We start from the raw sequence: 13511 nt of genomic DNA, 5'->3' as shown, positions 1-13511 counted from the left end.
CTAGGGAAAAAAAAAGATTATGAACCATAAAAGAAACAATACTGTCAACCTTCTTTTTCTTTTTTGCTCAGCACCCTAGTCATAAAATTGACAACCCCTACCTCCTAAATACTTGTTATACAATAAGTTCATTTGTAATATTTTAAGTTAGCAATGTTAAAGATAAATACTTCTTCAAATTTAGAGTCTCTCATGAAGGAAGGAACTAGTTTCTAAAATTAAAAAAGAAAACATTGCCTCAGGCTTCTGAGGTGGCTAATAATAACCACTAAAATATTTTGTTGGAGAGGCCTACACCTTACTTCTCAAAATAGGGGAAAGTGCTTAGAATCTGTTATCAGGATAATTTAATAACTGCTGAGACTAAATATGATTATATTTGAAGTTATTTCTACCCCTCATTCCCTTTAAAATAGTTCTGAAGCTTCTCTCTTTACTCTGAAGTTTGGGGGTATCTTGAGAAATCTATGCAATAGCTTTTGGGGGGAATTAAGCCAAACATTTTAAATGGCATCTCTGATCTCTTCAATGCAAAACCTTTTAGTGGACACTTTAAAAATAAAATATATCTGACAACATAATGTGTCATCCTCACCTTACAGAAAGGTAAAATGAATACTATAAGGCCCTAAGACATGTAGAATCTATTGCTTTTAAGAGTGGTTTCATTAAGACAATCACCATGAACTGCTCAAATGAGAATCGCCGAAGAGAGGTACATTTTTTTTTTTTTGCGAAGAGAGATACTTTTTTTTTTTTACCTGCAGCCAGGGATGACTAAGAGATTTGTCCACACTGTAGCGTTTTCTCATCTTCACTTGAAGTAGGTTGTTTATCAAATCAATTGCTAAGGGAAAAGACAAAATTAGATACATGAATTTGAGCGTATGGAGCATCTCAAACCTGTGACTCTGCCTGGAAAGCAGTTCAATCCATAGAAATAGAAGGTTGAGGATTTTTGCTTCTCAAGGACATGGCCTTTAAGCTAACATGCTGGTGATCCATAAATATTTACTGAATTCACAGTGTATCTGGTTTATTAAGGAAACAGTATAGAGTACAGGTTAAAAGTACAGACTGGAGCCAGCCTGCTTGAGCTGGCGTTGTTACTACGTGTGACATAGGGTGAGTTACTAAAGTATACTGTGCCTCGGTCAACTGTAAAATGAGGTTGTTGAGAAGATGAAATAAATTTAATACACATAAAGGGCTTAGAATGGTGCTCAGCATATAAATGCTGAGTATTAACTATTATTTTTTAAGATGAATAAGACAGACTCTTATTATAGGCTGATTTTTTTGGTTTTTTTCCCGCCCCAATGATGCCATGTTCTTCTCTAGTCTCGGGCTTGGTCTGGAAAAGTAGCCGAAGCCATTGCCTTGCTTCTACAGATAGGGTTACAGTGAGGTGATAACTTATTACCAAAAGTTCATACTTAACAAGTTTTAGCAAACAAGTTCATGGTATTTTGGTGTATGTGGAGAGATCTTGGCATATATATCTTATCTAATTATTTGGAGAAATGGGCCAACTGCAAAACCAAAGCAACCAGGTAACTATACACTGACAACATCCCTATGTAACAATACAGTTGTTACTAAGACATGGATCCAGGGATGAGCCAAATGAATGACTTATACTACACTATTTCTAGTTCTAAATACCACCAAACTAGCAACGATTTTCCATATTTTTGTTTTTGCCCTAATCATTTTTTTCCCATAAGTATTTTAATTATTAACTTCTCTGTATTCTAAATACTTCAGACTTTTATCCATTGCTCCTTAAATGGCGGTCCACTATGTGCATCAGAATCATTCAGTGTATTTATTAAAATGTATTCAGTGTATTTATTCCTGGGCATCAATCCAGCTGGTGAGTCTGAATCTCTGGGATAGAGCCAGTGGGGTCTTCTCTTTAATAAATTCACCAAGTGATTCTGATTTAAGAGGTCTGCAGACCACACTGTCCAAGGAGCTCTAAGATGACTTTGGCAACATCCCCAAACCCTCATATGTACTTCTTTAGTTAGCTCTGTTCATTACCAAGTAAGCCTACTACTTATATGTTGTTCCTCAAACTTTTCCCAGTTTAATGGGCTATATCCCTATGATTAGGCACTTTTGGGAAAACAAAAAAAAGACCCCCCTGTTCCAAGGGTTGGCTAAGTTCAGGTGGGGATGTTCCCCAGTACTGGTTCTATCAAATGCTATGGGAATGTTAAATAGTGTTTTAAGTGATATATAAAGAACCTAAGTTACAGGTCTCCATTCAAGGAGATCAGAATCTAGTTCTGAAGATAAGTGGTCGTGAAAAGATACGCCCAACTAGTAGCCTAAGTAGATCTTACACAGTTTGGAGGAGGGGTTCAGGGAAGACTTCTCAGATGAGCCACAAGTTAAGGGATCTCTGAACTGGAAGGATTTCAACAGCAAGGAGGAGAAACGGGTAGGCAGGGAAAAGACCTAAGCAAAATGCAGCAAATAGTTGTAAGTACCTTGCGTAGGGCAGTAATGGCGGATGAGGCTAGAAGGCAAACTTGGGCCATATCACAGAGACCTACAGGTGCAGCCTGGTTAGAGGGAGGCTGAGATTAATGTCCGGGAGCAGCGTAAGATGAAAGTAGTGTTTCCTGAAGAAGGATTTGGCAGTGGTGACTGAGAAGGACAGTTAAGCTATTTGAGTAGTTTCAAAACGAGGCAGCTGGGGCCTGGATTAGTGCCCTGCCTGCGAACTATAAGGAAGATAAAGAAAAGATAATGTAAAAGGAAGTGTGCTCAAAAAATTGGTAAACAGTTGAATTTGGAAGGTGAATGGGAAATATTAAAAAGAGAAGTCAGAAGAGACAGGGTGATTTGGGATCACAAAGATTTTGACTAAAAGGCACAGACCTAAAACATTTTTTTTTTACCTTCACCAGAAATTTCTCTCCATGGATTTGGTGGGTACATAAATGCAGCATTTTGGATTTGGTCATTTATATCTTCATCTTCATTAAAAGGAAACGTGCCGCTGAGGCTCACATAGACAATAACTCCCACTGACCACATATCTAGAGAACGGTTGTAGCCTTTGCTCCTGAGAACTTCAGGGGCCAAGTATGCAGGAGTTCCTACCACAGATCTCCTGAACGACTTTTCACCAATGATGCGGGCAAAACCAAAGTCACACAGCTTCACCTGGAAATTAAAGGATGATGTTAATTTTATATTATTGATATATGTATTAATCTATATATACATACCTGTCCCTAAATATGATACTGTATCATTTCAACACATTTGCCAACTGTATTATGAATGTCAAGATTATAGATAAGGAAATTGTAAAATACCAATATTTAGATACATTTATAACCCTGTGATCCATTACTAACAGTATGAAGAGCTTTGCTAATGCTCATTTCAAAAAACCACTTTTGAATTCTAGCTTCCAGAATGTCAAATACCAGACTGGTGTTATAAGTGCTCAGCGTTTTTGATGAAATGGAGGGTGCTGATCTTTTATCATTTGGCTTTTAGGAGATCACTTTCTATTACCTGTAAGCGGGAATTATATGTTTCACTTTTAAATGCTCAGTGGCCTCACAGTGCCTGGATAGAGGTACTCAAATGTTTGCTGAATGAAAAATAAGTTGTGATATTTAAAAACTTACCCTTTATTTTGCTTAATCCTAGAATCTCTCTTCCCAAGGATACTATATATTGGCAAGTAAATGAAATTGAGGTGTATTAAAGATAAGTATTAATGTGGCCAGTAGAAGAGTCATATTAGAGATTGTTTGAAAGTGTTTTCTATGACTATGGAACAAAATATTGCTAGTTAGATGTTCAGATTTGAAATAAGTTATATCTGGGGGTAGCTGCAGTCACTACCATGCCCCTTTGGGAAGAGAGTTCTGGAAATGTAATAAGATTGGCAGAGCTCAGAATACTTATCTTGCTGCCCATCTTCTACGAGGTTCAAATTTTGGTGATTAATGATACATCCATGCGAACAAGCAAATGCCAAGTACTGTCCAGGGGAAATGCCTTGATTCACAAAATGTCTTCACTAAAAGCTTCAAGATAAATTGAGAGGCCTCTACAAACCAGTGGTACAAACAGTGAGTGGAAAGCAAAGACGGACCTTCATACATGTTTTTATGATATTTGTTCTGTGTCATTATTGAATTCAACTACTTCCTCTGAATATTTGAAGAAGAGGATTATTGACCGTGAAGAAATAACTTTTTTCATTAAATGCCATATTTCAGTTAGCATTTTGATAAAGATGACTTGGCATTTTGGCAACTGAATAAAGAAGAGGGGCCATGGCTAGCACTTGACCAAAAAAAAGAGTATCAAGTAAGTGACATTATTTTCCCTTTGTTCCTAATGGAGGTCAGAAAGCTGGAGTTTTAGCCTTAGCTGTAGGGGTGTACATCCTTTGTCCATACTCTCTTGAAGATCAAATGAAATAATACATGAAATAATAATTCTTTAAAATATTGCACCAATGCTTATGGAACCTTTCTGACCTCACAAAGATAGAGGATTATTTTTATTCACATAGGCATTACAAAAGGAATATGGTTACTTCCTTAAAAGTAAAAAAGTTGAATAATTTTTCTAAATACATCTTTTTCTTGAAAGAGAATCTGAGTTGTATTTACCAAGTGAAATAGTCATCTGTTGTCCTTATTCTAGCCACTTGTCTAATTGTGTTTTAAATGTACATAAACAATAATTTGGCAACAGATTCTATCTGATGACAATCATGAGAAATATTCATAGGTACCACCAATATATATTCCTCAGGACAAATGTTTCAGACTTTGGGTTAATAACTATTTTTAGGTTATGAAATAAATTTGGATCAAGATCAACACTTTTTAATGAAATGAAATTTAGCCAAGTAAAAAAATTAATGCATCACACGCAGGAGAGACACACACATACATATCGTAATACGTATGTGAGCACTGGCGGTGATGGGAAATGTCATTCTTCCATAGGTTTTGCTGAAAATGTTTGAAATATAGTACTCTAAAGAGGAAGAAGTGTTGGCTGCCTGCCTCAACCAAAATCGAGTCTTCTCATTTCAGGGTCATCCCTCAGTTTGTTTCATTTCATGGGGAATTTGTCCTGAGCACCAAGCACCAACCAAGGCTGACTCTCCCTACTTCATTCCCAACCCACAGGGAGGGGTGGATTGTGCAAAAAGTGCAAAAAAATTATTCCTTTGAGAACTGGTCTAAAAAGTCTTCATGAAAATAATATAATTAGTAAAATCTGAATTCAGACTACTCAGGTATACATCCTCAATGGCAGTTATAAGGTAGAAACTTTTTTTCTGTAAGATGGTTATGTACTGAACCTACAGCACTGCCTTTCATTACGTGGGTACTTCATAATGTTGTCAGACAGATACTTAAAACCGTACTTTAAAAAGGTTCTGGAGAATATCTCACCTGAGGAAATGGCTCTGCTGATGCGAGTAGCACATTTTCTGGCTTTAAATCACAGTGCACAATATTCTTAAAATGTAGATTCCTTAATGCAACAAGTATCTGTTATTGAAGAAAACAGAATTTTTTTCTATTTCTGGAAAAATCACAGCTAAACACCAACTGGACCCCTTGAGTGGTATAATAATTTTAAAAGTCCACTACAGTTCATCAAGATTTAACTAAAAGTGTTATTCTGTTCTTCAAAGTTAACAATTCCCACAATGTTACAATATGTAAAAGCACTACCATTTCTTGTAGTTTTTATTATTTTCTAGTTTCAAAAAAAGTTAAAATACCTGTGTGACCATGAATTTAGTTATTCGTTCTGGTAGTCGACTTTTCTCACTGGATAGAATCATCTCCAACATATCTCCATGCAGCTTTTCCATTACTACAAAAACTCGTTCTGGGGTTTCAAACATACATTCCAGGTTTACAATCCCAGGATGGTGCAAATTCTGAAGAGTTGCAGGATATTTATGTGACCAACTTGAGTAAAAGTTTTACTGTGCAAATATTAATATCTAACAATGTGCTGCAATTAATTGTATGGAATAACGGCACAGAAAGCAAAAAATAGCTTAGAAAAATAAATAAAAGCAAACAAAATAAAAAGGATCACAGAATTTGATTTTCCAAGTTCTGTACTGGAGAGTGGATGCACTGAAGGGAAAGAATATCTTCCCAGTTTTTCCAATATAAATGCCCTTGTCCATTACTACTTCTTTTCCTTCCTTCTCATCTTTTTAATCTTCTGATAGTACTCTAATTTTATGCTGTCCATGAATAGGCACCAACTGCCAATCAAAGTTTAGCCAATTACACAGAGCTTTGGTTCTTTGGGGCTGTTTGTGAGGGTCTTAGCTCAAACTGGTGGTTTTGTCTTTAAGGTAGTTATTTATCTAAGTCTTGATCTCGTTGTATTATACCTTGATTTGGTCTTCCCTCTTTTAGGCTCAGCATGTCTTTACTACCATCACCCCTTTTTCTTAAGCACTACTAGGTTAACAGGGTTGGAGAAATACAAAGCTGAATGTGATACTGTATCTGCTAATAAAAAAGCAATCTATCTTAACTGATATTAAAAAAACAAAACTTCTTCAAAAGCAATTTGAGAAGTCAGCCATACACAAAAAACATTCAATGGTTCTTTATTTCTGGACATAAATCTAAATTCCTCTGTGTGGATTTTAATATCTTCAGTAGTCTGGTTTCATTCTTATTCAGTCTTAAATATTGGCCCAAGTGATTAAACTTTTTAATACTTATTAACAGAAACATATTTTTCTTATGCTTTTTTTCCTTACTATGGGTATCTAAGTATGCCAAGAGGGCAAACTTTTTTTCGGCCTATGTGAAGTTGGGCTCCATCTCTAAAATGTGTTTTGAATACACCATCATTTCTCAATTCCCACTGTAATGCCTCCAGTTTAGCTCACGTTACCTCTCTTCCAGACTACTGCAGTAGTTGCCACTGCACTCTATGCAGCACTGCTTATCCCCTGGTACTGTATTACGTGTATATGTGTCTTACTCTGTAGCCTAGTAAGTTCTCTGAGAGCAGAGACTGTGTCTTAGTCACTTTTAGCTCAACTTCTGAATCATGGTTGGTGTTTTAAAAATGTTTAGAAAGTGAATAGCAAATGCAAGATAAATACTGTTTACTAATCAGCTTAAAACAAGTTAATGACATGGTGTTCCAGGTAGCAAAATAAAAAGTGACACAATCTTATAGTAGATACATGAAAGTGAAATACCCCACAGTGGTGGGGCATGATAATGGCAGTAAGTAGAAGATTCAGAACATCATAACTCTGACTGATTTAGAGTTGGAAGTGTGGTTGGCTGTCCCCTATGTTGCAGCTGACTACCTCTTAAGTTTCTTTTTTCCCCCCACCATCCTTGGAAACACATGCATGCACACACAAAAATAGAAGTATGCTGTAACATAAATTCTTTTAACCACTTCTTCTATTTGTTTAAATGTCCTATTTCCTCTAGAGTCTGTTTTGGTAAATTATACTTTCATAGAGAATCATTTTCTCCAGGTTTTCAAGTTTATCTAACAGAGTTACACAAGATAGTATCTTAAGATTCCCTAAGCCCGGTAAGTCAGGTAGGGTTGTTTTAAAAAAAAAAAAAAAAAAAAAAAAAGATTCCCTAAAATTTTTTCAGTATTTGTGATCGTCTCTCCAAAATGTTGTTATATCTTCTTATATTGATTCGGTTGGACACTTATTTTATTGTTATCCACTCCCCGCCCCCACCCAATAATCAACTTTTGGATTTATTATACTAAATTTATTAATTTCCTTTTTTATCTTTGTTAATTCCTTCTGTTTTCCTCAGGTTGACTGTTCATCCTTCAACTTCTTGAGTTAGACTCTTAATTTATTTATGTTCATTTTTTCTTGATTAAATATTTGAGGTTACCAAGATTTCTGTAAGCAGTAGTCCAAAAGCTCTGATATACAGTATTTCCACAATTATTTTCTAAATACTCCAATCTTGATTTTGCTCTCTGATTCAAGAACTAAGACTCAAAAAAAAATTTTTTTCAGGTGGTGGGAGTTTTTGTTTTCTGATTTTATAATTTATTCCTAGCTTTAGTGCACTAAGACCAAAAAGTACTGTTTATTCTACTGTTTTTTTGAATTAATAGGGTACTTATTTGTTTTTAGGGTACAGTGTTCAACATAAACTGGTGAGATCTACCTTATACTGTTTAGGCCTCCTATGTTCCTTTGTCTATTTCATCTGTCATGGACTACTAATGTGCTCCCTGTATGGTCTCTAGTTTTCCTTTATAGATGTTGTTGATGCCATTTGGTTTAGTGTGATTTGCACTCTTCCACCGTTAGAGTGCCCTACTTCAATTCACTTCATGTGTTTTCTCTTGAATTAAATCTTATTAGATCATGACTCCCTTGGCTGTCTTCTATTTGAGAGGAACTAGAGAGAGGCTGTCACGACTGTAGAGCTCAGAAAGAGCCAGCAAAACCAGTTTTTATTGTGGTGCGTCTTCCTGCATTTGCCTGGTCCATTTCCACTGTTTTTGGAAAAACTTCCACCTATTTTGTAGGGCTGAACTCTTTTCTATTTTTGTTAAAGACAGAGTATGCTTTTCTGTTTATCATTTTTCTTGTAGCTTTTGGGTGATTTCCAAGAAGAGAAGGGGAAAATACTGAATTTATACTACAACAGTCAAACTAGAAATTTTGCTCTTAAGTTTCTGAGAACGTTTTCCCCTTTACATAGGGAGCCATGAGAGTGCCTCACCTTTTCTCCCACTACTCTACTACCCTCTTCAGGCAACAGCAAAAGGACATTTGACATTACTATAGCCCTGTAAAATGAAAGTGAAAAATCCCACAGGCGACAATTATTTAATTCTGAAATATTTTCATTCTGAAAATAACCAGAGGGCTATAATAATAAAGTGTTTACATTGTGTATTATCTGGAAATTCCTAAATTCAGTTAAGATTTGCAGTTGCTAACATGTGGGAAAAAAGCTTCAGTATTTAGTACAGAGCTGTGTTTGTGATGTGATCAAAGTAACAAGGAGAACTTTTACGTGGAATCTAAAATACGACACAAATGAACGTGTCTACGAAATAGAAACAGACTCACAGACATAGAGAACAGACTTGTGGTTGCCAAGGTGGAGGGCGGGTGGGGGAAGGATGGATTGGGAGCTTGGGATTAGCAGGTGCAAACTAATATATATATAATGGATAAAAAACAAGGTCCTATTGTATAGCATAGGGAACTATATTCAATATCCTGTGATAATGGAAAAGAATATGAAGAATATATATATGCATAACTGAGTCACTTTGCTGTAGAGCAGAAATTAACACAACATTGTAAATCAACTATACTTCAATAAAAATTTTTTAAAATGACAAGGAAAAATCAATTCTTATGAATAAATCCTTAATATTTATTTTTTTGCATACTGATTGGATATTGAGAAAGAGTCCAAAATTAGATATGAAAAAAGATTTCTAACAGTATATTCAAACCCTAATGCAGAGTCTGAATGCTGTTAATATCCTATTTTAAAGGTAGCTTTATAGGAGGAGGCAGCCTTGAAGTGACCACAGGTAGCTTGTAGACCACAATCTTTTGATTATCACTCCTCTGAAAAAAAGTGAGGCAAATGTTACTAACAGTGACCAATAATGTAATAAATGTAAAATTAATTACATGTTTATAAGTTTCTTACCTTCTTCTCCAAAGAAGCACAAGTCAATAGGCTGTGTCTTCTTGAACTTCACCCACAAGCAAATGGGGCTCTCACAGCATTAACTATTATATCATCATGATTTCTTAAATACTATGCAAAAGCTACACAATGAATTAATAAATATTTGCATATTATAAATTAATTATATGATATTCAGAAAAATAAAGCTAAATTTTACTCTTCTAGATGACGTCCAAAAGAGATAAAAATGCTAAATAAAAATACACAGTAATTTATTTTATGGGATTTAAGTCATTGCCAATATATCTTTAAAAATATACCTTAATGGACTAAACTATTATAATGAAACGTGGTGGCAGAAGTATCAAAGTATTTTGAGCTCATGGAGTGATGAATTAAGAATGAAATTTGAGTTTTTTTAGTTTAAGATTTTCCTTAGGAAAATGTGTTCTAAACAAACTACTACCATAATGGCAGTCCTTGTAACTCCTAGATTATTGTAACCTAATGTTGCCTTTAAAAAAAAAAAAACCTTAGGGAGTTAATTCAGATGCTCACCAGCCTCTCACTGAGCCAAAAGGTCATAAAACGAGAACGAAGAAAAATGAGAACAAAGAAAACAAAAACCAAAATCTTATCAGCACACTAACTAGACTTGGATTTAAAAGCTCATAAATCAAAAATTAAAACCAATACAAAGCAACTTTTGGGGGATTTTTTTACCTGTAAAATAGCCACTTCATTACGGAGCTGACTCTCCTGTTTTGTGGGGAATCTCATCTTATCAATTACTTTAATAGCCACATCCCTTCCAGTCTTTCTGTGTTTTCCTATTTTTAAAAAAAGTACAGAAAAGAAAGAAGACACAAATTGACATCCCACATACAATACAAAAGCTTTATCAGGAAGTTATCCACAAACTGCAATTGATATGTATGTATTTTTGTATTTCTTTTTTTCAGCTCATTTTGTTCTTTCTCCATCACTAACCTTTAATTTTAAGAAATAAATTATATTTTCCCTTATAGTAATTGCCCCTAATAAAGGCTGTTTCATTATTTGAAACAGCAGGAAATTTGAATGAACCTGTTTGCTGAAAAATAATCCACTTTATTAAAGAAATGATAGTTAAATATGTGACTTAGTCTTTAAAAATTCTGTCAAGATAGAAACATCGTACCAATTCATTAATTTTATTCTAGGTTTACTGGATCAGCACAGAGTGACTTAACTATACAGCCTTCAGGCAGAAAGGCCAACTAGTCTCAGCAAGGAATGAAAGGGTTTAACATTACTTTCCTTTTATACCTTGTTTCATAGCTTATAAAGTACTTTTATATATATTAGGTTTAATGAATATTAAAAATCCTGTGAACTATGCAGGTCAGGTTTTATTAGCTCCATTAAACTGATGAAGATACTGAGGCACAGTGAGGTTAAATGACTTTGCCAGTGGAAGTCACAGAGCTGGATAAGATTCCATGTCTTCAGACCTGATACCATTCATGCCAATAGTAGACAAACGGTGCCATTTGTAAAGTGAGAAAACCAGTGGGGCATATACTTCAATAAACTTTCATAGTCCAACATAAACTTCAAACCATTTATTTTTCCCAAACAACTTTATGTGTAATCTACAAGAAAAGATAAAGACTATTGTGAATTTTCTTATTCTGTTACTTTTTAAAGTTCTTAGTTTAAATTAAGGAATTAATACTCAGTTATAGTGAAAAGGGCTTAGCTAAATGTATGTAGGTTAACCTTTGAGAAAAACACCACTTGACGAAACTGTGACAAGATGTTAACAGCTGGTAGATGTTTTTAAATTTCATAATTTTTCTATGTTATCTACAATATGCAAAAGGCTGTAGTTGCTTACCTCCATAGACAATACCAAATTGGCCTGAACCAAGCACCTCATCTGCAAAGATCTGGTAAACGGTACTGATGTCCTATTTAGGGAAAAAGTAAGCAGTGTTATTACCTCTATGAAATAATGTCAACATCTCAGACTCTCTTCATTCAAATATTTAAATACATTTTAGTTTTTATGATTGACAGAACTAATTTTCACAAAATATTTTATGAAATATAGGCTTTCTAAGTCCTAAAAAAGCCCAACTTTAATACAATGACTCAATGCACAACTATAATGTATTCTGTAAGAAGACCCTTGGGAGAAAAATGCTTTGAATTAAAAAATATATTTATTGGGCTTCCCTGGTGGCGCAGTGGTTGAGAATCCGCCTGCCAATGCAGGGGACACGGGTTCAAGCCCTGGACCAGGAAGATCTCACATGCCGCAGAGCAGCTAAGCCCGTGAGCCACAACTACTGACCCTGCACTCTAGAGCCTGCAAGCCAAAACTACTGAGCCCACGAGCCACAACTACTGAAGCCCGTGTGCCTAGAGCCTGTGCTCTGCAACAAGAGAAGCCACCGCAACGAGAAGCCCGCGCACTGCAACGAACAGTCCCTGCTCGTCCCAACTAGAGAAAGCGGCACACAGCAACGAAGAACCAAAGCAGCCAAAATATATATATATATATTTATTTATTTATTAAGTAGTGATCTATAAAAAGTAAATTAACATAAAAAATTAAGAACAAAGTTTTCCCTACTTTACCATTAAAGAGATTTGCTATCTTTGATTTGAAAGAAAAACTCAAAGGTTCATATTATTGAGATCAGGCTAATTTTAAAGACTGATGAAAAGAGTATGTGTAGCTCAAATCCACTCCTCTATATCCTCCCTTCCGCCCCTCCCTTCCATCTTCCTTTTTCTTCGCTAGTGGTTGTCGCTGTCAGAGAGCTCCTGGAAGGCGCTTGGCAACGCTCCCCACAGGTCTTCAGTCAAGGTCTGTCTTTTGTTTGGGTATGTACTACAGTCTCCATGAAGCCAGGGACTACACCTGTCTCGTTCGGTGTTACATTCCCAGACAGTGTGGGTCTCACGGCAGTCACGTGACTGGATAAACCAAGTCTCCTAGGCCTCATTCCCTCATTGGTAGGGTGGATATAATAACATCTATCTCACTGGATTTTTAAGTGAATTAAATGAGAATATATACAAAGTGTCAAATCCAGTGCCTGGCATATAAAAATCAGTAATTCTGGGCTTCCCTGGTGGTGCAGTGGTTGAGAGTCCGCCTGCCGATGCTGGGGACACAGGTTCGTGCCCCGGTCCGGGAAGATCCCACAGGCCACGGAGCGGCTGGGCCCGTGAGCCATGGCCGCTGAGCCTGCGCGTCCGGAGCCTGTGCTCCGCAACGGGAGAGGCCACAATAGTGAGAGGCCCGCGTACCGCAAAAAAAGAAAAAAAGTAATTCCACAAATCCTAATTTCTGTTTAAATTAGGTAATCGTAAGTAAGCTGAATTCTCTGGGACTGGTCTTCTTATCTGTAAAACTGAAATGAGAAAATGTCTTTCTCTCCCCAATAATCTGGTACCTATTCTACCTACCCCTAGGACAAGAGAGACACGGATTAAATCTCACTGAAACCCTCTCTCTCTCATAGCACTACTGGATATCAGTCTTCACTGCAATCTTAGAAAATCCAACAACATTTACATGTTATAGAGCAATAACAGCTGGATGCCCCAGTTAAAGAATAAGAGATTTTATGAGAGAAATTTATATATAGCTAATGAACAATTTTCTGACTTCTTTTTCTAGGCTTTTTTCTTTCTAATCCAGGGGTTGGCATACTATGGCTTGTGGGCCAAATCCAGCCTGCTGCCTCTTTTTGTACAGCCCCTGAACTAAAAGCAGTTTTAATTTTTTTTTAACAGTTTTAATTTTTAAAT

At 36.0% G+C, this 13511-nt stretch overlaps 1 protein-coding gene across 3 annotated transcripts in view; it reads right to left on the bottom strand.

Annotated features, from left to right (window-relative positions):
- Positions 1-13511, bottom strand: part of PRKD3 (protein kinase D3) — a 76890-nt gene that overhangs the window by 2701 nt on the left and 60678 nt on the right. For all 3 annotated transcript variants that reach the window (XM_079941446.1, XM_079941448.1, XM_079941447.1), the window contains 6 exons: positions 11584-11656; positions 10428-10534; positions 5789-5950; positions 5454-5552; positions 2913-3180; positions 762-847 (listed from right to left, as the gene is read on the bottom strand). In XM_079941446.1, coding sequence (XP_079797572.1) covers positions 762-847; positions 2913-3180; positions 5454-5552; positions 5789-5950; positions 10428-10534; positions 11584-11656 — 795 coding nt within the window. The remainder of the gene's footprint in view (positions 1-761; positions 848-2912; positions 3181-5453; positions 5553-5788; positions 5951-10427; positions 10535-11583; positions 11657-13511) is intronic.

Source organism: Stenella coeruleoalba (assembly GCF_951394435.1).
Source record: "Stenella coeruleoalba genome assembly, chromosome: 13".
NCBI classification, from domain to species: Eukaryota; Metazoa; Chordata; class Mammalia; order Artiodactyla; family Delphinidae; genus Stenella; species Stenella coeruleoalba.
Note: the sequence above shows the minus strand (reverse complement) of the source record. Positions and strands in the feature narration are given on the sequence as shown.